This window comes from Clinocottus analis, unplaced genomic scaffold (assembly GCF_023055335.1).
Source record: "Clinocottus analis isolate CAN_PGR_092001 unplaced genomic scaffold, fCliAna1.0.p SCAF_24, whole genome shotgun sequence".
NCBI lineage: Eukaryota > Metazoa > Chordata > Actinopteri > Perciformes > Cottidae > Clinocottus > Clinocottus analis.
In genome coordinates, this window is record NW_027175976.1 from 6,174,101 (window position 1) to 6,199,350 (window position 25,250).

General features: G+C 52.3%; 1 protein-coding gene across 7 annotated transcripts in view; it reads left to right on the forward strand.

Moving 5' to 3' along the window:
• The window catches only part of LOC137793836 (receptor tyrosine-protein kinase erbB-4-like), a 188,042-nt gene that overhangs the window by 153,226 nt on the left and 9,566 nt on the right, over positions 1-25,250 (forward strand). For 5 of the 7 annotated variants that reach the window (XM_068590179.1, XM_068590186.1, XM_068590182.1 and 2 more), the window contains 6 exons: positions 4,301-4,423; positions 5,113-5,211; positions 8,196-8,381; positions 21,997-22,158; positions 24,352-24,427; positions 24,619-24,765. In XM_068590179.1, coding sequence (XP_068446280.1) covers positions 4,301-4,423; positions 5,113-5,211; positions 8,196-8,381; positions 21,997-22,158; positions 24,352-24,427; positions 24,619-24,765 — 793 coding nt within the window. The remainder of the gene's footprint in view (positions 1-4,300; positions 4,424-5,112; positions 5,212-8,195; positions 8,382-21,996; positions 22,159-24,351; positions 24,428-24,618; positions 24,766-25,250) is intronic. The other 2 variants (XM_068590181.1, XM_068590180.1) reach the window with 2 other exon arrangements.

The window sequence follows — 25,250 nt, forward strand, 5'->3', positions numbered from 1 at the left end:
CGACTGTCTCCCCTGCGCATAAGCACTTTATTCTTCCATCTTTTTAACTCCGTCTTTCTGTTTTGGGCGCGTGTTCCTCCTCTCTCTCTCTCTCTCTCTCTCTCTCTCTCTCTCCCTCTCTCTCTCACCTTGAAAGAAACGTAGAGTTTAAAAAAGAGTCAATCTCACACTGTGCCGCCCTCTTGAAGAATCCCCTGAACACAAATTGCTTCGCTCGCGGGGAGAGGCAGCACAAACAGCAGAGTCGCCCCACTGCTGCAGCTCCCGGGCCGCGACCTTTGACCCCGGCGCAATGCAGCAGGACTAACGCACTTGGAAGGTCTTCTTCAAGCTGCTTCGCTCACGGCAGCTGGACAGCTCCCGCCGTTCGCTCCGGGGCGGGCCGGCCGGACGGCGGCGCGGGCCGTCCTCACACGTGCCCGCGGCGCAGCCGGGCATCGTTCAAACACCCAGAGCCGCGCGTTAAGTTGAATTCAAGGTCACGGCGATTCAAGGGACACCAAACACGTCCCGTCGGCTATCATGAAGGCGCGACGAGAGCGCTTCTGTCCGGTGTACGAGCTCGGCGGGAAACAAAACGTCGGCGTTTATCACGCAACTTAACGCCCTCGTCAACTTTGACCTGCTTCTGGTTGTCGCACGCTCCACAGTCTCCCCCCGTGCAGTGACGGGTTATTATAACAGGCGTGTTTGCAGACAGGCTGAAGCGGCGACGTCCGCCCGGCCCTGCGGCGCTCCGGTAACGCTCGACATGATTAGCTGGATCGGCGCGGCCCCAGCCGGATCGGGAGCTAATCAGGTGCCGGCAGAGGAGAGAGCGCTCGGGCTCGGTGCCAGTGGTCGAAACACTTCCTCTTTCGCCGCGGGCCCCGCGACGCCACTCCAGGAAAACGGCCTCAGAGAGACGAAAACATCCACAGGCGTCGGCACCACCGCCGACTCCAAGTGCTGAAATTCCAGGTCGCACCGAGAACAATTTGCACAAGAATTCATGTTTCGTGACTAAGAAGGGCAATAAAAAAAGACTGCTCTTCAAATGCAGAGAGCGGAGGGAAAGTGCCGCTGGGATGGGCTCGCTAATACCAAGAATGAATGCCCTTGCATACTGATAAGCCCGCCGCCCCGCTATCATGTGCAAATGGTCTTAATGAGCTCACTCTGTGTCATTGTGGCTCCCAAAGTAACCCGCGAGAACATTTTACTGGGCCATCAAGATACCCCAAAGTTGAGAATAAGGATGTGAGGGAGCAAATGTTCGCTTTTGTGTCCTTCGGTCACTCAATTTAGCCACGTGTGTCCTGCATTGTGCCTTTTGTTTAGAACCCCAAATCTCATGAGGGCGTTTAGCCGCTATGAGGCCAAAACCCTAATTATTCCCAGAACCAAATCCATGTTGTTCCGAAAAAACATGAAGACAACATGAAGTCAAACGGCGCTGGGCACCAGCCGTGTTTCATCCGCGGGTTTCAAGTCCACACTGCAGCGAGCGTCGCCTCCTCTGTGGCGAACGTGAACGTTAAAGCCTGCGCCCGAGGACTCGCAGTGCAACCTTCTGCTTCAGGACATTGTTTACCTCCTCGGTACAGAATAATTCTGTGAATGTATTCCTGCTCGAGGGCTCGAACATGCTGCTCATTTGTCCAATGAAGCAACCGAGTCCAGCGCACGGCGCCACCGGCGAGGCTCATTTGGCAAAAGGCAAGGTGCATTATTAGCCGGTAAATAAAGTGCCGTGGTGAGTGTGTGTGTGTGTGTGTGTGTGCGTGCGAACTCCAGAGAGTTTGGCAGGCCATGGGTGTGCATCTTATTTAATAGACCTCTCCTCTCCTCATCAGTCCGGTCCTGCGTCATCCTAATGAAACAATAACAGCTTCAGCCTGTCGCCATCTGCTCTTTCTACTGCTCCGTCACCTCCTCCTCCTCCTCCTCCTCCTCCTCTTGGATCTCTCCATTTCCACTTGTTTCCAGCGTATGCACCGACCAATCACACGGCGCTCTCTGGCCACACACAAGGCGGACGTGACAGTCACTTAGTAGGTCACTCTGAAGTGTGAGGACTTTCACAACCTGGCAACCCAGAAGTTATCCTCCTTCCTTCATTGTTGGCATTTTAATCATCAATGTTAATGTTGTTTGTTTTCCTTTGTTATGTAAATATATCATGTTATTTTTTCATCAATATGTACTTTGCGGAGGAATGTGAGGGGAAATTGCTGAAAATCCCTTCAGGGCCTTCGGGGGTATCTATTAATATTTCTGGACTAGACACGGTTTAGCAGAAGACGATGCATCCCATAAACACCCGTCTGTTACATCTGTAAAACACACACACACATGGCAGGAACACTCATTCATAAATATCATATATGTTGAGATACAAACATACTCATGTGGCCTGTTGTTATACAGATGAATGAGAAGATAACCAGGGAGATAACTATAGTTCAACAGCTATCTATCTATATATATATATATATATATATATATATATATATATATATATATATATATATATATATATATATATATATATATTCACTTTAGACCAACCATTGAGGCCAGACACACGATGCCAGTTGGTGGCGGTTTTGTCTCTGTCAATCAAATGTGACAAAAAGTCGTAGTAGTGTTGAAGCCGACTGCGGTTCTTGAGTGCTGCGCTCCTGATTGTTGCTTATTTAGTTGTCGACATTGAAGCGACTTAAGATTTGAAGATAAACTCTCAGCAGCTTTCAGTCAGACAGAGTCCTTACTAATATCAGTATTGGCCTAAATGTTCATTATTTTTAGTAAACTAGTATTTCTTGTGAGTGTTTCAACATAATTCATGTTTACCAACTAACTAACTCAGATGGAGTTGTTTCACTATGTTACACAATCACTGAGTCACTGCCTCCTGTCATCTCCTCCACTTCCCCTCCTTAATTCATCAAAAAATAAATTACTGGTGCGCATCATTCTTCGCCCCCCCCCCCCCCCCCCCCACACACACACACACCCCCCCCGCCGCCCCGTCCGCTGCCTCCCATCCCGCCGTGACGTCACCGCGGCGGTGACATTAAACGACGTGTCGTTGCCGAGCCCGCGGGGGGGGCAATGTCATCCATCCTGCCGGGGCCCGGGGCCGGCGGCGCCATCGCCGGGGCCTATTGTGCTGACGGTTTTATGTCGCATTAAGTAAGTGTGCGGCTGAGCGACTGATGTATGGTCTCATTATATTGTTTGATGGCCGTGGCCGAGCTGGGTGATTATGCCGCTGATAAACCGCAGAGGAGGAGGGACCCGATAGGCTGATCGGCTCGTTAAGACGCGTATTGATCAGAGGCATTGACTTGCTGCGTGTGTGTGTGCGCGTGTGCGTGCGTGTGCGTGCTTTGTGATCTTGTATGCGCGAGCGTCCGTGTTTCTTTGATGTGTGTGAGCGTGAGCTTGCATGTGTTGTCAATACATGTAGGCACTGTACACGCATGTAATCTGTATGTATTCAGAGATGCACACTCGCTCCATGATGCCATGTGTGCGTGTGTGTGAGTGTGTGTGTGTGTGTGTGTGTGTGTGTGTGTGTGCGTCTCCTCCATCCCCCCCCCCTCCCTCCCTCTGGCTCAGATCTCCTCTCTGCTCGCTTACAGGTGCCAGCCCCCTGCTCTTTTTTTGTATATTTAGTAGCCGGGGCTTTGTGGCGCGGCTCGCGGCGGCCCGGGTGGGTGGCCGGGCGCAGCTGCCGGGCTCGCTGCTGCTCCTCAGTGTCGGCTGTTACTGGCAGCCAGGCAGCGCGGAGGAGGCTTGTCATAACCTTGAATTGGAATTGTTTTGCGCGCGCGTGTGTGTGTGTGTGTGTGTCTGTATGTGTGTGTGTGTGTGTGTGCACAGCTGGTGAGCTGCTACTGGTTGTCGGCTCTGATAGCAGCTGACACCGGGCTGTGATTTGTTCAGCGGTGGGCACGCCGCTGCGGTCGGCGCCGCTAACTGCCAGCGCCGACAGAACTTCACGTTCACACGGCTTAATCATTCTGTGTTTCCCGCGTGTGTGTTTTTCCAGAAGCATGACTATCAGTACCGGGCAGTCAGTGTGTTTTGGGCCGCACTCTAAACCTCGTTCACCTCGCACTTCTCTCTCCCCGAGACCTGCTTTTTTAGCTCATTATTCTTAAAAAAAAAAAGAGAGCCGAGGCACACTCTCAAGAAATGTTTTCAGCACCCGGCACAACAGAGACACTTCAGGTTTCGAGTGGAATGTCTTTCACGGGGCACGGGATTAGCAGATGAGTGGGATTACCAGTCTGCTGGTGTGTGTTGTCAGCTGGTGGAGCCCCTGACCCCCAGCGGAACGGCCCCCAACCAGGCCCAGCTGCGGATCCTCAAAGAGACGGAGCTGAAGAGGGTCAAGATTCTGGGCTCTGGAGCGTTTGGAACCGTCTACAAGGTCAGTCAGTGTGTGTGTGTGTGTGTGTGTGTGTGTGTGTGTGTGTGTGTGTGTGTGTTGTTTGCAGCACACACACACACACACCTCATTCTTTGTGCCCCCCTCCCTCTGCCTCCGCATTGTAAATCAAACACCAGCGAGACGGCGAAAAGGGAAGACACTCAAGGAAAAAAAAAAGTTTCTCTGAAGTGGAAGCGGCCTGCGTGACAACCTAAACAATAAGCATAAACATGTCGCTTTGTGCCGGCGCTTTCCTGACAGACAAGAGCCGAGGGCGGCTCAAGGACCTGGAACAGAAACGGCTGTTTGCTTGCCAACTTCCCTGCCCTTGGCAGGATTATTCGCACCGCCCCGGAACTCAACGAACTCATTGAGTAAATACGGCGTTTTCTACCGCCGGCTTTCCAAAAAAAATCCTCCCTATTACCGTACTGATGGGCCTATTTTGCTTTTTTATCGCCGCACTTTAATGCAATTAATCTGCATAGCCAGATGAATTTACAGCCACGGGACGATCCGGCGCTCTTGGCTCGGCTCGATTTCGGCCCCACGCGGTGACCGGAGGGGGTTTCATTTTGTGTCTTCATTTCAGGAATGTAATTGAGAGGAAAAGTACCCATCCGAAAAAAAAACAACCTCTGTGTGTGTTTATGGAGACTGCGTTTACGGTGATTACTTGTGTGTTTCAGGGCATCTGGGTCCCGGAAGGTGAGACGGTGAAGATCCCCGTGGCCATTAAAATCCTCAACGAGACCACGGGTCCCAAGGCCAACGTGGAGTTCATGGACGTGAGTATTTATATCGCGCTCCGCGTTTTTCGTGAGGGCCCCTTTTTTTTTCTTCTTCTTCTTCTTCTTCTTCTTCTTCTTCTTCTTCTTCTTCTTCTTCTTCTTCTTCTTCTTCGTGGGATTGTGCATTCGGCGGTAGATTCTTACGAGAGCGGCGTCTCGGTCAGGAGGCGGTAATAAAGCGAACCCGGCCGCGCCGTACGGCCGGGCATGTATTGAACGAGACTCTATTAAAACGCAGCACTTGTTTATGAGATATGGCTTTATTGGAATCCGGGCGTGATGGAGGAGGAGGGGAGGGAGCAAGCCGGGGGACTTTCCAGTTCTTCCCACCTTATCTTCGTCACCTCTCGCCTCCGCCCTCGCTTCCGCCGTCTTCCTCCCTCTTTTACTCATCTTTCTTTTCACGCCGCAGTTTACTTATCACCAGGTTTTTTTTTTTTTGCAAAGGGATGCTCGTTTATCTTCAATATTGTTTTGGACGTTCGCCCAACTGTTTAAATCTTCTGCACCTCTGCATCCGACTTCTTCCAGCTCCGTCTTCCACGAACCAAAATGTGTGGAAGCTCCTGCTAAATGTGTTTTTTTTTCTTCATTCTCGTTAAAACTTAATTGATTTTTTTTTTTTAGTGGATTATTCCCTCTCCTCTTCTACTTCGACAGTAAAGCTAAAAATGATGAGCTTATTTATTGAAGACGTACTATTTTGTCCATTTTCAAGCAGAAACGCTCCTCCGGATCATAAATCTCTGGGTTTTAAAACATTGTTCGGACGAAACAAGCAAATAGAACGTGTCACCTTGGACTTTTTTTATCGCCGATAAATTAAAGGGAGTCGTCGTATAAGCTGGGCGTCCATCTTTTATTTCCCGTTCTGCCCATTTCTTTTCTCCTCCTCTCCTCTCCTTGCATTTTCCCTGCATCCTCCCTCCTCTCCCTCTTCCCCTGTTTCTCCCAGCGGGGGTCTCTGTCCATCCAGAGCCAATATGCTCCGTCTGCCGGCTTGTTAAACAGCAATCTAAAGGCAGGCTCACGCCTCGCCACTGGGAAACTAGCCACTGGAGTGCCGGCTCCAAACACACTCCGAAGATCCACACATATAAACACCAATAACCAAACGGCGCGCACTTTCCCACAAAAGGCTCCCCAGGTGGCGGCGGCCTCGCCGTGCGGGAGCCGCGAGCCGATTTCGCTTGTGTCGGCCAAAAAAAAATGCGAATTTTGAGCGAGCGAGTTGATTATTTTCCGATGTGGAATGCAAAGACTTAATATGCCGCACTAAATGAGGGCGTTTCGATGCATACACATATTGGCATACCGTGTGTGTGTGTGTGTGTGTGTGTGTGTGTGTGTGTGTGTGTGTGTGTGTGTGTGTGTGTGTGTGTGTGTGTGAGTGAAAGGGGAAGTGAGCAAGTGAGCTAGATTGGAGAGAAGGGTCAGCCGGCAGTAATGGAGGTCAGCGCTCAGGGAGACGAGAGAAAAAGCAAAACGCCCTCACACACACACACACACACACGCGCGCGCACACACACGCACACGTGCGCACGCACACACACTATTCCTCGTAACGTTTGCACCGGGAGTTGAACGCCAGTGCAAGAGTTTAGCCGGACATAGTTTCAAAAGTCACGGGTCTTGTGGGATCACAGCGAGAATAAATGCTTTCTCCTTCTCCCTGCTACACACACACACACACACACACACACACACACACACACACACACACACACCTGTGTACTGCTTTGCTCCCCCCCTCCCCCTCCTATCTGCCTCCTCTCTTGATCCCGAGGTGTGCGGCACGCACAGCGACGGTGGGGCGGAGCAGGTGGTTTTATGAAGTAGAGATGTAGTGGCACTACCTTGGGCCGCGAGGCTCTGCTTAAATCAGGCCACCGACGTGGTGCCAAAAGCCTCTACGGCCTATTGCCCCCCCCCCCCTCCACCCATCCCCCTCCTCCTGTTTTGAATTAATCTACTCACACACACACACTCACACACACACACACCGCCACCACTCTCCCCTCTAAGCTCATTCTTTAGCACCTAAATTTAAAAAGGCACCTCATCTATCCATCAGCTGCCCCGGGGGCCGAGCCTGGATACACACCTCCTCCTCCTCCTCCTCCTCCTCCTCCTCCTCCTCCTCCTCCTCCTCTTCCTCCTCCTCCTCGACCGCTCGCCTTGCGCAGGCACAGCAAGAGGGAGTGCAAGTGTGTCCTTGAGTGTGTGTGTGTGTGTGTGTGGAGTGTTTTCGGCGCGCTGCCAAGAGAGCGCCGTCCACGCCGAGAGGGAGCGTGCGAGAGGCGATGGGAGACCGAAGTCTCCGGGCGCAGCTTCTGCTCCGCCATAATGCATATTCACGCCGGCCACGAGTATCAGCCCTCACCATCATAACACTTCATCACCGCCACACATCCTTCTGCTCGCGGCTCCGCAATAACAATTACCCGACGTCGAGTCCCAACTGTTCGAAAGCCCTCTCCGGCCATCTGCCGCGAGGAAGGGATGAGAGAGAGAGGATGAGACGGAAAATGCATTTACACGCCGTATCAAACCGGGGCGCCTGTGGAAATCAGACACGCCGCCGACTCTGTGCGCGGCGGCAGCGGCGGCGGCGCCGGTGCGACGGCGGAGGGAACCTTCTGTGTTTCGCGCATGTTAAACTAGAGATGAGAACGGCCGCTTTGTGCGGCTTCGAAGGGGATTTCTGCAGGATTTGTGGGGAAACTCCGTGGACGGATGCTTAGCATGCAGATGTAGTCATCGCTCCACACACACGTCTAGATTTATGCGTCTAACTCCGCCCCTGTGCATGGACTCAATGTGCATTTTGGCGAGAACAACCAATAAAGTGCTCGTGACAAGTTATTTAGACTCCTGTGTTTACCACATTTCATTCTGTTTCAAGGTGCAAGGCTGCAATGCAACAACCTTCTTAGTCCCTCTTTGTCCCGCCCCCCTCCCCCGCCCCCCCTCTCACCCAGGAGGCCCTGATCATGGCCAGCATGGAGCACCCCCACCTGGTGCGTCTGCTGGGCGTCTGCCTGAGCCCCACCATCCAGCTGGTCACCCAGCTCATGCCCCACGGCTGCCTGCTGGACTACGTGCACGAGCACAAGGACAACATCGGATCGCAGCTGCTGCTCAACTGGTGTGTCCAGATCGCCAAGGTAAGAGACGGCGAGGCCGGGGGTCGGAAGGTGCCGGCGGGTGCGTGACATGTCCGGCGTCGCTTCCCGCCACTGCCTGGCACCGCTACCGCACCGTGTCTGAGCCGTGTGACCTCTCAGTCACTTATCCAGGGTCTTTTTGTGGCACCGTCCAGAGTTTCGGTCAATCGTCGTTGACTTTCGGAGTATTAATCTCCTCCGGTTCGCCGCTGTTGGTCCCAATTATCGTCACTGCTCGACACGCCGATCATTGTCCACGGCCCCCTTCACGTCACCGTGAAGGGGGCCGCTGACGTCGCGAGGCGGCAGACGCGCCTCGCTCGCTTCGAACTCCGTCTCGGAAGAGCATCAACACGCATTATTCTCTCGGGGATTGAGTGGCGGCGCAAGAAATGAACGAATTAACCGCCCCCGCCTCTGAAGCGCAAACAAAATCTGCACCCGGATTCGAAGGAAACAGCAGCAAGGCTTGAAATATCCTTTGTGTGTGTGTGTGTGTGCGTGTGTGTGTGTGCTTTTGCTTACCCAAAGAACATTTGTGTTTTCTTTGCAAATGAAGTCGACGCTGCCAGACCGCTCGATAGCGTAACTGCTGGGTGAGATTTTACTTCTCCGAGTTATAACTCTGGGACGGCAGCGGAGCGCTATTACATGATGTGCAGGCATCTGCTGTGGCACAGAGGCAACCACCCCCCCGCACACACACACACACACACACACACACACACACAAACAACCGCAGGCTGATTTACCGCTGGCAGCGATCAGCCTGATCGGATTGTAGACAAAACAACAACTGTTAATATTCCACCAGAGTTGATTTTGTGCCGTCCAAGTTTGCCTAAGTGGATTCTGGAGATGGGCGTTTCTCGTTTCTTCCCGCTGACATTCAAAGCCACAATGGCACAATGGCGGCCCGCTATTTCACTGCAACACAATGCCATTATGTTACACAGATACCGAGGTGACGCCGCATCGCTTGCGTCAGTTATTCATATTTGCTTTGTGCGTCTTTGAGCAAATTGGATCGCTACCTGATATCGCAGAATGCCGCCGCGTCCCCCGTGAACGCGGCCGCCGACGTGACACTGGAATTACACGGAAATGAGCCGCGGGAATACAGACGGGAGGGTGGGAGGAGGTAGGGGGGGGGGGTTTGCAAACATGCAGTCACACAGTTCAGCTGATCCCTGATCAGATGAATGAGCTGTGAGGGCGAGGGAGCAGGACCGGGGATGCAGGGAGATGGCGTTGACGCCCTTTTCACGTCGCGCCCTTACAAAGCCAGCGCGCTGCCGCGATAAGGGAACAAAACACGGCGTGTTCGTGCGGACGGCGTCCTCTTCCTCTTTCTAAAGGACTCCTTCATGAGTCGGGCTGTTGCAATCGATTCCTATTGGTCGTCGTTAAAGGCAATATAACTGTCTAAGTCAGGGATGAGAGCTGTGGTTTCACGGTGGCGGGGGAGGGATGGGGGGGTTATCGTGGGAGGTTTTAACCCGTTATTCCCCCTTGATGGATGATTCCCAAGAGCGCGAGCAGCGGGTTACTTAAGCAGGTACTTATTGCCGTAATTGGATTCGATTTCACCTGTGGCAGCGAGAGAGGGGAGGTGTCAGTGTCTTGGCGGTTCCCTAAGTGAGGGAAGGCGAGGGGGAGTATCCTTCTCAACCGTCCTCGACCCACGCGGCTGCGCGGCCGTTGGAGTGCGATTGACTGCAATGAGCGCCGCTCCGTCTCGCGGCCGGGCCTTCGGCCGATCGATCGGGAACCGAAGCCTGATAATTCGTTTTTTTTTATCATCGAGTGAGTTTGGGAATCAAATCAGCGGTTTGTTGTGTTCCCACCAGTTTCCATGATCGCGTCCGTTTCTGTCAACACGGGTCTTTAAATGGAGACGGATCACTGAGGATGTGTAGGATATTTTCATAGCTTCTTTTGTTTCAGAATAGTCTACTTGAGTGTCTATTTTCTTTACAAGACCCCATGGCAGCCCGTCTAGTAGAACCAACTGGCCGTCCCTTGAGCCATGTCGCTAGCAGGGGCTAAAAAAAAAACAAGCGAAGCCGCGCCAAACTGCTCCAATTTGATTAAATTTGGATTCCTCTCCTTCCTGACACAGGGATGTGTTCCCGGTTGCGGCGGGGAGTCCATTAAGCAGCATGCGCCGCGCACCAGACTACCCGAGCACACACAGTCGAGCTAAATGCTCACCGCATTAAAGCCAGAAAGCTGGTTTCTTCTGTTTTTATTAGCCTCTTGGATCCTCCATCACATGGCCCCGAGGTATTTTTATTTTTTTCCAAGCCAGAAAAAGGCCCTCTGCGGCGTGTCCAGGAGCAGCGGCGTGTCTTTGCCTCCACGCGCCCGTGTGTGTTCGGACATGTGAGTCCAATAAATAACTCTGAGGGATCTTTGCACTCTCGAGGCAACGACGGGGAAGCTGGATGACGGCGAGCCCGTCCGCCAGGAGAAGCAGGATGCTTCCATGGAGACACAATTATTACTTTTTGCCTCGGTGTTTAGCTAGCTTTGAAATGGGTGCTGTTAGGACGGCCGAGAAAATACAAAAGGGATTCAATTAAATAATACAGAGTAGAATGCAGAGGCTCACAGGACGCAGTGGAGACACTTACCATAGCACTTTATATTATATCTTATATTATGAGTACCAGTCGAGCAATTATTGAGCTTGAAAGGAGCAGTCGGGCAATTAGCCGGAGCCAGCAACCAGTTAGAGCGTGTAGCTTAGCATAAACACTGGATACAGGGGAACCAATCTGCTTTCATTCTCCGCAAGATATCAAATAAATATGTATTTTCTCCAAATTGTCAAACTTTTCCTTTTGAATCAGAGGCGCAATGCAACAATGACTCGATAACAAAGTCAGAAAATCCACAATGTCAAAAAGATAAAAGTGGTTGATTACCGCGATTAGAAGTATTCATGAGTAATTCAACCTCGGCTTGCCTGGGTTCCTCCTACAAGTTTTCCAGCGCCAGTAAATATTTGTAATAATGAGAGAAACGTCAAGCAATTTGAAGAATGGCCCGGCGGTTTTAGCCTCGACACAACCTCCTCCTGGCTGTGATCATTGATCTCCATCGCGAGGAGAATCAAGGCACGTCAACATCATTACTTTGCTGTGAACAACCGTCCTCCATAGAGCAGGGAAATATTCACCTGGAGTAGAAATGTAGTGCAATAACGCTGAAGCGGCACGCAATGGAAATACTGCAGTACAAGTATCTCAAAAGTGCATTTGAGGGGACGTTCTCAGTATCTACGAGTCTGTCCGTCGCTGCAAAACCAGACCAGGTGGAGAGAAACTCCCCCATTGTGTTCCTATTTCGCCATAATGTTGTGGCATTTTGCCCCCCCCCCCCCCCCCACCCTCCCCCGCCACCATCGGCACCACAACAGCACAAACAGCGGCCGTATGTGGGCTCTGACCCGGGCAGGTGACCGCTGCGCCACAAATGGATTGGCCAAGGCCTGTCGCCAGGCAGTGACTCTTCATCACTGAGTGTTTTGGGCATTGAGATAATGGCCCCCATTAATCTCCAGCCACACTCAGGGCTGCCCCGCTCCCACCGCCACACACAATGACTGACGCTGGCATTACGGCACACACACATTCACATTATACAGGACACACACAGAGGTCTCTTTGGATCCGTGCGAATGGCCTCTAATTTATTAGTCTCCATCTTCCCTTTTTGCTCCTCTGTCTTTCTGTTCTGCTCCTTTCCTTTTATTTCCTTTCAGGTGTGTTTCTTCCTCTTTTTTTCTTTTCCTTTCCCCTTGAGTTTGTTTATTTTCTCCTCTTCTGGGTCTCTTATCCATTCCTTTATTCCCCTCCAGCCTTTTAGAAACAGCTACATCTCCGTTTCCTTTCACAAATCTGCCCATTCCTCTGTTTCCATGGTGGCCATGTGCTCGCTCATGTTTATCGGAGGTCAAAGTTGCAATACCCACTCCAGGCCACGTGTCCTCAAGTGACCTTGTGTGTCCGCGCGTGTGTTTGTGTGCGCAAATGTTTGCGTGGTTGTCGAAAACTAGAAATTTCTACGCGCAAAAGAAAAAAAATGACCTCATTCTCCGTCTCTTCGTGCATCTCTCTCTTGTCACCATCTTCTCTTTATCACTCACTAACTGATTCTCTATCTTTCTCTCTATCTTTCCCTCTCTCTCTCACACATAGAGACGGAGTATTTTTTCCCATTAGGTTTTGGATTATTAATGGAATAATTAGGTTTGGGATGTATTTTAATGAACAAATCAATCACTGAATTAAATATGTGATCGGAACTGAGTGTATGCAGGGCTACGGGAGTCTTTTAATTTGGCTCCCCTCTCTCTCTCTCTCTCTCTCTCTCTCTCTCTCTCTCTCTCTCTCTCTCTCTCCGTCTCCCTCTCACGGTCGCTCTCCTCCGGCTCAGCATAATGGAAGTAAAATAGATTCGGCAAGTCGCTGTCCTGCCGGTGAAATGATTGGCTTTGGCAGTGAAGCCCGGGCCGGACGAGGCGCTTGATTGTTTTTCATGGGGAGGGGGCGGGGCTTGTATCTAGGCCGCGTTCAGCCGTTTGAGCGGCGAGGGAGTCGAGCGCCTCGTATGAACATTCCCGTCGAACTCCTGCACCGGCAAGCGAGACATGCCCTGCAGGGAAACCCTCCGGTCAGAGCGGCGGCGCTCCGTCGTCACGGCGTGGGGGGGTGGGGTGGGTGGGGCTAATGAAGGCGCCGAATGCTGACCTCCAAAAAAAAACCAAACTGTCTCCGAGGTGAGTTGACGCCGTGCTGCGTCGTGGTGGAACGCACTCGGAGGCGTGTGTGCATAAGCAATGGCGGTTCAATTTATAGTACATGCTTTTCTGCAGCGGCGTGCGTGGAGAACTAAGCACATGCTGGGAAAAGACTCCACACACACACACGTGAACACACACAGACACACACTCCCTCTCCGCCCTCCCTCCCCCCTGCCAAATCAGCAGTACATCTCCCACCACTGCTTAGTCAGGGGGAAGGAGAAGTTCAAGCTTTGGGACCTTTTTTAAACGGGGCTCCACCGCCATGTCTGTGCATCTGCGCGTTAATATTGCCGCGCCGATGTGTGCGCCTCCACCAGCATATTGTGTGTTTGTGTGTTTGGATTTGCATCCCGCGGCGGCTCCCCCCGGAGATGCCACCCGACGGCGGGAGATCCAATCTGGTCAAGCTTAGCGCGGAGTCACTCCGTGTCACTCGCTTCCACCGCGAACGCCGCTCGGTGCTGAGCAAACACAAGTCGCCCGTGCTCATTAGCCCAGCCTTAACGGGCCTTCCTCTTCCTCCTCTTCCTCTTCCTCCCCCCCACACGTCCTTCATCTTTCCCTCCCTCAGTGGAGGATGGACTCAAATCACCTCAATACTGCTGAGCTCATGCGTGTGTCGTGCCGTCGCATCTCATTGGACGCATGCAGCGTGGAGATTTCTATTTAGGGATTTCCCGCTGCCGCTGACATGTTCGACGGCCGGTTAAAAGTTTCTTCCCTCCTGTGACGCAGACGTCCCGCTCGTTAGCGTCGAAATGAACACGTGGCCCTGAAAGCTGACTCCAGATCAGTCGAGTCTTTTCGACACCAAATCACTTTGGTTCCTCCCTCCAGGCTCCTCGTGGCGGCCCGCAGATTTATCTCTTTGTCCGAGCCTTTGTTCCTCGTCTTTGTCTTGTCTTGATCGTCCTCATACATCTTGAGAGCTTCCCTTTGTCCGTCTGCAGGCCCTCCAGAGGACGCACCAAGGGCATCCTCTGATAACCAACACACGGAGCGCGCGTGCATATTTACGTGTGAAAGATCTCACGGTTGAGATGGCGTCCCGTAGTCCAGGTATCAGTGCACCTGAGCGACAGGTTGAACACGCGTGTTCGACAACGTGAGAGCCAAAGAGAAGTGGAGTCCATTTTGGATCCCTCTCCATGAAGCCTCCAGTGTAATTTGTCACATATTAAGAATAAGTTGAGAATTGACGTTGGAATAAGTCATTTGATGAAACAATCGCAACTCAAGGCCCTCTTTTTTTCTGTTGTTCAAAGCTGCAGTGGCCAATATGATTTCATTATAATTTTGGTTGTAATAACTATTATTATCAATGCATGTCGCCATCAATATGAAAGCAAGTTATGCATGAAGTTGTGCATTCAAACATTTGGATATAAACTTCGGGAAAATTCTTTTAAACGCCGAGCATCCGTGATGTATGAACGTTTTGCGCTCCCGCTCTTTTATTCCAGTCTGTATCTTCACCTAAAACACATTACACTATAGTTATAGTGAATTTAACGCTGTCAGCAGGCTCTATGCTAGTGATCCATGTGCAGCACTTCACTTCCCAGGGGCTTCATTAATAATGCAGTCCCACAATGCTTTGCATCTCAGGGCTCGTCGGGAAACGCATCACGCTGCGATTACCAAACAGCGCAACCCGTAAGACGACTCTCCGTCGTGGAAGACAGAAAAAACAACAACTAATGTGCACCCTGAGCAGTTTTCCCCCACTTCCTCCAAACACGTTCACAAAATCCTCCCTTCACACACACACACCTACACCTACACACACACACACCACTTCCCAGGAGTGCGCACATGTCCCTGCTGATGCAACAAAAACCCGGAGACAGGGCGGAGGGAGACTGAGGAGGAAGAGGGTGAGGGGATGAGGAGAGCGGTCGGTGGAGGGATAAGCCCCTCTGGTCCTTTCTAATTATCTGTACGGATCAGCAGTGCTCAAGGATGCGTGAGGGGAGGGATTTGACTGCCAGATCCACTGGGTAAGGAAGGCCTGATTGGATCGGTCACCTCTCTCTCCGCACACACCCGCTCCACCCGCGGATGCCAGGAGACGGGGCTCATTACACGCAGGCATATTCGCGCGTGCGGTTGAGCGATCGCCGGCTTTGCATTTCGACGGGGGATTCTCCCGTCAACTCCCGTCTCGGAAAAACCGGCTGGCTGCTCTCGCCGAGTCCTGCGAATGTCTTTTTTTTTTTGGCGTGTGTGTGTGTGTGTGTGTGCGCGCGTGTGAAAAAACAAGTCACCCCAGCGCGTTCCGATTCAATTCAGTGCAATCAGGCTCCTACTTTCTCACGCCGCCGTGTTATGAACAAACAAAGGGGATGGATACTCCTTTGTGTGCCCACGCACATGCAATCACGCTTCAGCGCTCGCGCGCAAGCGGAAACCCGCAGTTTGGTGTCAACGGGACAACGTGTCCGCTTCCACATCCGGCGCGGGTCGAGTCCCGCCTGACGGCTCCTCACCTAACCCGCCGCGCTTCAAAAAAAAAAAAAAAAAAAAGGGGGAAAAAGAGAAGTTCTCAGTGTCGCTGCAAGCAGCGGGCAAATTGTAGGCATCAGCGTGAAGGTCGCGCGTATCGCCCGCTGCTCAGCTGATTGAAATGAGGATGAGATGTTTCTTTCTTTTCTTTTATCCCCCCCTCCTCCTCTTCCTCCCCCTCACCTCCTCTGTGTTTGCCTCACCTGTCGATGAGCCTCATCATTACTCTCCTCGCAGGCAACCTCCGGCCTCGCAGGCTCCCGCTGGAGCGCCGGTACGATTGACGCTCGGACAGCGAGGACGTTGCGCTCGCGACGCTGCGAAATGTCACCTTCCGTCGACGGCGTCGCGCGCTGGAGGAATTGCAGCGTCGCGTCGGCGGCTTCCCTCGGAAGAGCGTGGATTCGTCCCGCCGATCGGGTTGCTGGTTTCCAGCGATCGAATTCCACCGCAGTCGCCGAGGAAATATTGACATTTGCGCATGTAAATGTGCCGGCGGCGGTCTTTTATTGCCTGCCCCCGTGACATTTGGGATGGATCTGTCTGTCCCACGGCGGAGGGGGGGGGGGGGGGGGTGAGATCATGGCGACGGAGCTCGGATGATGCTACGTTGGCTTGCCTCTGTTGGAGGTAATTAAGAACGGAAAGCGAGCGAGCGCCGCTCATTGTCGTGCGACATTGTACTTAAACTGCACTCCCGCTGGAGGGGAGGGGGGGGGGGGTTCAAACCTCGCGTTATCTCCCACTGTGTTCCCACACACTCACTCATGAACACCCTGCGCTCAGGTTGCTCGTCTGCCGCTCGCCAATGGGCCCGCGCCCCGACTGCTGCGCCGCCGCCGCCGCCGAGCCGTCGTTACACGCGTCACCTTGTGCCACGCCCACCCGAGTCGTCCATTAACCATGCGAAGCATTGGAGCTCGCCGGTTTTTCGGCAACACAAATTGCCGCGTGCTGGAACCGAGACGCGAAGTGCAAAACCAAAGCGTGAGGATCAAATCTGAGTATTCACCTGATTAAAGAGAGGCGCATCTGGACCTGGACTGGCTCATTCTTGCTTCTTCTATTTTTCTCTTTCCCTCCCCTCCACACACACACACACACACACACACGCACGCAACACAAACATTTATTCCCACACACGCTTTGGCCACCGGCCAGCTCGGTGGGAGTTCTATCTCCGGCGCCGCACACCGCCCATGACGGACGACCACCTGCGCCACCTGAGCGGGCCCATTGTGCGCGCTCCTTATCGCACCGGTCCCAGTCCTCGGCGTGCGGACGCTCCCACATTGCTCACATTGTCGCTTCCTTCCTCGCCGGCTCGGCGAAGGCGGCGGGGCTTTGCAGGCGGGGGGAGGCGGGGGGGGTGGTGTTGCGGCGTGCCGGCGTGGCGGTGGGCGGTATACGCCTCACGCGGCGCCCTTATCGCTCCCCCTGGAAACAGACACCTCACCCTCTGGTCCCCCCCCCCCCTTCTCCCCTCCTCCCGCGAGAACAACCTTCATTTTTCCATCCTCTCTTGACACGGATTGGCGAATAAGCCGTAGCTCACGGATGCCACGCGAGCGTTTGTACCCACGAGTTGTGCCGTTCAAACAATTTTGCCGGCGATGGTTCCTCAAAGAGCATGTTGCCTGGCAACGAAAACAGAAGAGCCGTACCAAATAGCTGTTTCATGTTGGAGGACAGCTCGCGTCGGCAATATCGCAGACAAACACCAGACCTGCTGAAGACCTGGGTTGAACGTATCACCTGCTGTCCTCCATCATGTCCGTCCTCCTCCCGCTCCACTTACCGGCCAACTGCTCGGCCTTATTCCCAGCATCTTTTATTCCCAGCATCTTTTATTCCCAGCATCTTTTATTCCACAGCATCTTTCCCCCCCCTGCTGAGGCGCACTGCTCCCTGATGTCCCAGGCTACGCTTTCCTGGCCGGGTTTCATCTTCTTGTTTTCTTCCATTACCGAAGAGTCAGATCTTTTGTCCTCCTCTTCTTCTTCTTTTTCTTCTTTTTTTTTTTTCCCGACGCCGCTATCAGGTCGCAGAACCTGCCGTGACCCCGATGTGTTGCGTGTTTGAGAGAACTTTGAGTGAACCGTTCAGGATGGAAGTGTCTTTTAAGTGCTGTTTCCTCCTGCTCGGGAGCCGGCGTCGGGTCAGATGGGTGTGAAGTATTCACGGCAAACCGCATCCTCTCACACGTCCTTTCATTTAACTCCTAAACGAGTGATTCAAAGTCTCATTTCCCCCGCGTTGCTCCGAGCTGAGCGTCATAATCAACCGTCTGTGTCGCGAGCGCGGCTCAAGGGAGGAAAGGCAACGTATGAGTCGGACGTAAAGACCACAGGAAGCAGCGCGGCGGTGAAATATTTGGCTACTTTGTGACAGTGATGCTGACTTGTCCTAAAGCACACGCTGACTCTGGCAAAGGTCAAAGGTTCAGTGTCTGAAAAAAAATTAAAAAGTTTCAGGTTTTAAACTACTACAGTAGCACTTCATGCACTTCAGGCCTCAAACATAACCCAGTGTCATTTGGGATGTGCAGCAGCGCTGCTGGTCCTTGACCTCCACGCTCCCGTGCAGCATGTAGCTTAGCGAGAGAAAAACACTCGAGGGACCTTTCAGAAAGGGCTTCAGGAGGTGTTTTCTGGAAATGGAGGCCTTCCCTTAACCGGACAAATGTATTAAAATGTGCCGCTGCTGTTCTCACCTCATGTCCACATGAACTAATGCCACATTGAGGCAGCGAACCCCCAATCCAAAGGAAAAGAGTTCGTCAACGGTTTGGATGTGCACCATTTTGGAGCTTTTACTGCACCCCGACAGAAATACCTGAGACTGACAATCTGTGGAAAAGAAATCTGATTTCGCTGCCTCCTTTCAGTGCTCCTGAAGGCATTTGAAAGATTCAACCGCGCCTGGAGAAAAACAGCCAATCAGAGCAGGGGGACTGTCTGATGCTGCTGTCAATCACGGCTACGATCGACCTGTCAAACTATACCATCTCCGATCAGATGTTTCTCACCTCGAATGTTCCCAGAAAACTTCTTTTAGTAAACTGTTGAGCTGTAAAATGAGTTTGCTTGGTCGGTGGGCGGTGCTTAAGTGTCGCTCGATTGGTTTCAAAATGGCGGCCGAGTCCCAAATGTTTTCATTTTACAGCTAAAAAGCAACTGAAATATGTTTCCACTTTGTTTGCTTGTTTGTTTTTGGAATCTTGCAAATGCTATGAGGAGCACTAAAAGGCAAGAGAATCATATGTTGTGTTTCCGATTATTTGTCTCACGTACTGATATATATATATATATATATATATATATATATATATATATATATATATATATATATATATATATATATATATAGTGACAGTTTGAGCAAATGTGTCAAGAAAAGTTATCAAAGTTGCCAACTGCAGCTTTAACGTCGTATTTGAGCTCCTTTTCCACGACCTGTCAAGCTGTCAAACAAAAAGTAAAAAAGTTTTGCTTCAATAACTCGAAAGATTGGCTCTTTTACAGGTACAAGTTCTGAGCGAATGGAATCACACGGCCCTCGAAGCGTTTGCATGCTCGCCGCCGCCGCCGCCGCCTTGTTTTTCTTCTCCCTCGGTGACCTTCCCCGAGGTTAAATGTCTCAATTTCCCCCGGTCGGTCTCGCGGCGTCACAGACGTTAAGATGCACTTCTGTTAAGTCCACGAGGGCTTCGGCCCGTCTCGCCGCAGCTTCAGCGAGCGCTTAAGAGCTCTGATGTGAACTGTCGGAGAATTCCTAGTGTCTGCAAACCTGCCGACTTTCAAAAAGAAGCAAGAGCACACAGGTATACATTTTCACATGAATGTGCTGTTTAGGAGTTTCTTTGTACTTGTTAAGAAAGTGAAAGAGTTTCGGGCGAGATGCCTTCTTTCTTTTTTTTACATCAACACACACTTCTTCTCGCCTTCAAAGGTCAGTCGTAAACACAGACTTTGAACTCTGAGTGCAGCGGCTCAGTGGAAACTTTGGAGCGGTGCAGTCGTAGCTCTTCCTCCGAGGCAGAAGCCTTTGCTTTCTCCACGGAAAAAAAAATAACAATAATGGCCGAGAAAGAGCACAAAGTGAAGATGCCTTCCGGGCTGATCCTTAACGCGTTCACCATTCAATCAAGCTCTTGCTGCAAGTTGCGAGCGAGCAACTTAACTTTTGTTTGGAGTTTGCACATTTTTTCCTCAGAGCTCATCTGTAGTTCAGAGATGACCGGCGTGCTTCCGCTCCGCTAATCAACTGAACCCGGGGAAGCTGGAGCGGGCGCGACCGGGGCCATCTCTACCTGTCAATCACACGCAGGCCATGCCGTGTGTGCACAAAAAACGCCGTAATGTTGTTTACCAAAGTTGCCGAGTTTAATTACTTCCCTCGCAAGTTCCTGTATGATCGACTCTACACAAGTTATGTAACCACAAAAGATCCAATTCCACTTCTATTCTCAAGGACTCTGGGGATCGTAACACTTAAGCAGTGTTAAATCAGCGGGGCTCCCTCTCGGCCCTGAAACCGACGTCGGCCCCCACGTCCTCCGCCGGGAGGCCGGTGTTTACCGCCCGGAGTGGCTGGAAACTAATTGGCTCCTTGAGCTGCCGTACATTCCCCCTGTCACGGCGATGGCCTCCCCTCATTGTGCCGTCACTTTAAGTCGAAGTGTATTAATGGACCGCGTGGGCCATTGATTCCTAATTCCTCCCCGCGTTGACACCGGGGATAAATATTGCGCGGCGCGGCCGTCTTTGGGCTTATTGTAATCAGCGCTGTTATCGATCGGCTGCAGAAGGCATCCGTTTTAAATACACTTTCAGTTTAAAAAGAGGGGGGGGGGCTCCTCGACCCAGCGACGTGGCCGAGGGCCGAGGGCCGGGGGCCGGGGCGCGCGGTGAGGCTGAAGGGGAACCGGAGTGTCCCGAACTGGCGGATAACAGCGAGTGAGAGACGCGCAGGCGGACTGACAGACAGAGAAATATTGCGAGCGTGATGGAGCGCGCGCTCTGTGAAATATGTCTGGCGTCGGCGGTGGAGGTGGTCTCCGGGTGGTCGCTGTCAGCGCGCGTGTGTCTGCGCGTCTGTCTCCGTGAGGCCGGCGGATGATGGATGAGGGCTCGGCCAGCGGCGAGCCAGACGTCGGCGCCATCGATTTGTCCTCACATTTGTCTGGGAGGAGGCGGGCGGCAGCGGCGAGGCGACGAGCATTTCGGCGCGGCGTGCCTCCGTGTCCTCACACACACACACACACACACACACACAGTGTTTCCACAGCATTTCACGTGGACAAGGATTCTCTGGCGCCAGCCGAGGCGTGCGGCTCGGCTGGGATCTTTCATTGTCTGCTGAGTACAATGACTGCCTCCCTCCTCATCAAGGTGTTTTCATTGATCCGCCTGCAAAGTGGCATCCACTTGTTTAACATCCAGTCTAATACACTTCAATTGGCAGCCTCGCCTGCCACGCCTGCCTGCCTCCTCGTCTGGCTGTTTGGTTCAGCTCGCGGCACACGGGACGGGAGAGGAGGTGTGTGTCGGAGGATAAATCCTGTGAAATGTGTGCGACTGTCAAGAGTCCGGCTTTGTTTGTTCCCCCCTTCCCCCCGTTACTCTCTTTGCTCGTTTGGTTGTTCATAATCAACGTCCATTGTTCTCTCTGAGCAGCCATCTTGAAAATGGACCCCAATTACGAGCCGGCGACGCGGCCTGAGACGCAATATCTCAGTTATGACTGAACTCGATTGCACCGGCGTTGGACACGTGTCAAGAAGTAGATATTGATGTTACACACTCGAAGACGCACAGCTCGTTTTATCTTGTTGTACAAGCTGCCGGGTCCAGGAACAGTGGAGAGAAATGTCTTTTCACCGGCATCAATATTTAATAATCTGACCTAGAAACTGATACTTCTCAAATGTATCTTTCACCATGCAGCAGTTTTGAATTTGACTAATCTCTACGGTACTTTGAGATGTCAAAAGTTCACATTTCTGACTTTCCGACATCCCCGCGAGGCTATAAAGGAGTCTCTGCCTCCGAGAGTGGTATAAAAATGAGGTACGATAACGGTGAAAGATTGAATCTAAATGTTTTGTGGGCGTGCCGTTAATGATGATGACAGCTATGGCAATACTTTCCTGTAAGAGCTGACATTTTACCTCATCGACGCTGTCGGACCGCGCCGATCACGGAATGGGAAATGATTAACGGCTCCGCGAGAAGATTCATAGTCACCTCACTCTCTCTCTCTCTCTCTCTCTCTCTCTCTCTCTCTCTCTCTCAGGGGATGATGTACCTGGAGGAGAGGAGGTTGGTCCACAGGGACCTGGCAGCCCGCAACGTGCTGGTGAAGTCGCCCAATCACATCAAGATCACCGACTTCGGCCTGGCGCGGCTGCTGGACGCCGACGAGAAGGAGTACAACGCAGACGGGGGCAAGGTTGGTGTAAGTGGAGGCGTGAGCGTTGTCTTTCCTGCCCGTGTGTACAGTACTCACCCCAAAGGACTGGGCCGCTTCCAGGAAGAAGAGAAAAAAGGGTCGACAGAAGTAGTAAATACTGCACACACGCACACACACACACACACACACACACAAAGTAATAAAAGAAAAAGTCCGAGGTTGTTCGGGCGCCAGGGCCAAAAGACTTTGTGTGTCTCTGAAAAGTGTTGATAATTTATCTTCTGTTTCTTCTAAAAGATGCAACCACTCAAATAATCATTGAAATTAATGATCTGAAGAAGATAGGATGACCTCCGTCCTGTCTGGCACATTGCCGTGAACATTTGCATGTTTGCATGTGTGCAACATTTCATGGTAGCGCTTGCCTCGCGGCATCCTGCGTTTCACATGCTGTGCACGGAGGGATTGCCAACCCCACCTACACATTTGCTTGTTGGAACAATTACAGGTCGTATATATGATCACTTCCAGTGTTGGTTCATCTCCTAAGTATTCAGATGTTCATTCTTTGTTGCACACAAAGTCCAGAGCTTTACTCCGGCGCTGTTTACGAGACGCTCACCTCCAACTTTCCCTGGATTCCCGTCGCGTTGTGCCCGTCGCACACGAACACCGGGCGCCAGGCGTTGAGCGCGACCGTCACTCACGTCGGTCTTAAGTCCCGCCCTGCCGCCACAGATCGTATTTTAATGTGCACGTCTGACAGCCAATCAGAGAAACGTATCTTTTGTATCTGGGTAAGATGTAATGACAGGCGGGACTGGAGGCGTCCGGCGGCGCGCGTTTGTCGCTCCTGCCTGTCTTCAAAACTTGTATTCATGCTCCTTTTGGGAGCGTAGCGGTAGAAACTGCGGCTCTTTTCAAACCCAGTAGAGGGGACACATCGGAGAAAACACAATAACGCGTCGCCAGATGTTAGCCGGCGGCGATGCATCATTCTCTTGTTTGCCAACCAAACAGGACGGAAAAAGATGACAACGTTTTGTCTCGCCCTTTTTTTTTTATAAACCCGGTATCTGAACATGGAGATGTTCACCAAGAAGGACAGATTGAATTTTGACGCGACGTCTTTCCCAAGCTAAGAGCGGTGAAACTCTGTCTGGTCCGGCAAAGCCCGGTGAACTCGGTTTCAATAACATACAATTTAGAGCCACTTCATCTCAACGAATAATGCCGCCGCGGCTCCAATCAGTTTGTTTTGTTTGGGGAACCGGACCACATTAATCAGGAGCCCATTCTCTTCTCCCCGCTTGAGACGCACAATGCAAATTGTCCTGATCAATTCGCTTTATTTAATTGCCTTGTTCATCGCCGCGTCGGCCTTGAGGCCCGAAGTTTGCATTTCCATAACGGCGGCGAGTTCGACGCGACCCCTCCGAGCGACGGACTCCGCGTGGGCATTCGCCGGGGCCGCGATGACTGAGCGCTGTTGTCGGCGCACGCACACGCGTGCCGTAAAAATAGACGCGCCGCGAGAGATGAGTCAGCGGGGGGGTGAAGGTGAAGGCGCCGCGACACATTCCCAACCCGCAGCATTTCATTTCCCCTCTTCCTGCCCATTTCCCTGGAGAGCGAGCGTGTGCGTCAGGCTCCCCGCGTGAAGGCAGGTGGAAGGGTGGGGGGGGGGGCGTATTTCAAAATGGCCGATGCGTGCACTTGTGTGTGTGTGCGTTCAAAATGCAAAAGGCCAGATAATTGCCGTGTTCAGAGGACTCCACGGCTGAACATCCCCCTCCTCCCCACAGTCAATATGGAAATCGTACGGCGGTTGTCCGCATCAGGAACGTCAAAGGGCCCATTTTTATTTCGACTTCACCCACCGGCGGCTGTAAACCTGCAGGCCTTCGAGATTACGTGAGACAATTGGCCGATGCCATCTCATTTAGTGCGTTAAAAAGCGTGCTCGCTATCGATGACCCCCCCCCCCCCCGCCCCGCCGGGCCTCGACTGAAGCCAATCAATCACGGCACTTGGGTATTATTGAGCAAAGTATGGTTGAAAGCACTGTCGATTTCCCAATATCTGACCGACGCTTGATTAAAAGATGTGGCGGCCGTTGAGCAAAACAGCATAATGGGGAGATGTTGCGCTCAGGTGGAAGAGCTGCGGAGCTCATAATTCAGGTTGTCCGTCGTCGCTTTCCCCTCCGTCTTGACGTCCATGTGCCTCTCTCCTCAGATGCCCATTAAATGGATGGCTCTGGAGTGCATCCACTACAGGAAGTTCACCCATCAGAGCGACGTGTGGAGTTATGGTGGGTGCCACGTGCATTAGCGTCCGTCTGTGTGTGTCTGTGTCGCCGTTTGTTGTGGGAGGAAAAGAAGCCAGCGACCTGAAACCCTCCGTCCCTTTCGTTGGCATGTTTTTGTTGTTGCTGCGCGCCCTTATCTTCCTGCTCATCCTGTTCCTCTGGCTCTTTGTCTCTCGCCCCTCCTTCTCCCGCAGGAGTGACCATCTGGGAGCTGATGACATTCGGAGGCAAACCGTACGACGGCATCCCCACGCGAGAAATCCCAGACATCCTGGAGAAAGGGGAGCGTCTGCCGCAGCCGCCCATTTGCACCATCGACGTCTACATGGTCATGGTCAAATGTGAGGAGACACACAAACAACACGCAAACAACACACAAACAAGATCGAGTGGTATTGAAATTCTCATCTCATAACCAGCTAGTTAACACCTCTTCAAAGACATTGATGGAAAAATGCAACAGCGATGTCAATGGCGCGTTCCAACACAACTCGTTGTGTCGCGGACGAGCTGTAGTTTAATAAAAAAGGGTTTCGCGTTTTTAATATGCATCTGGAAAGGCGCTATCAGAGCTCGGGGGCTCGGAGGAGGGATGACAAATCAGACGCAGGGAAACTAAAGAGATGCTGGTTTGTGCTCTGCGACAAGCAGCCGCGTCCTCGCCGAGGACTCCGCCCACGTCGCTGCTCGCGCCATCCTCCCTCTGGACCGCCACGCCTCCCTTCCAGCCGCCGCGCCCCGACTCTCTCTCCGTCCCGAGAAGCCGTCCTCCAGGAAGCGGTCCAGACGCGCAAAAGAGCCAATCCGGTGCCGTGAGATCAGCCAG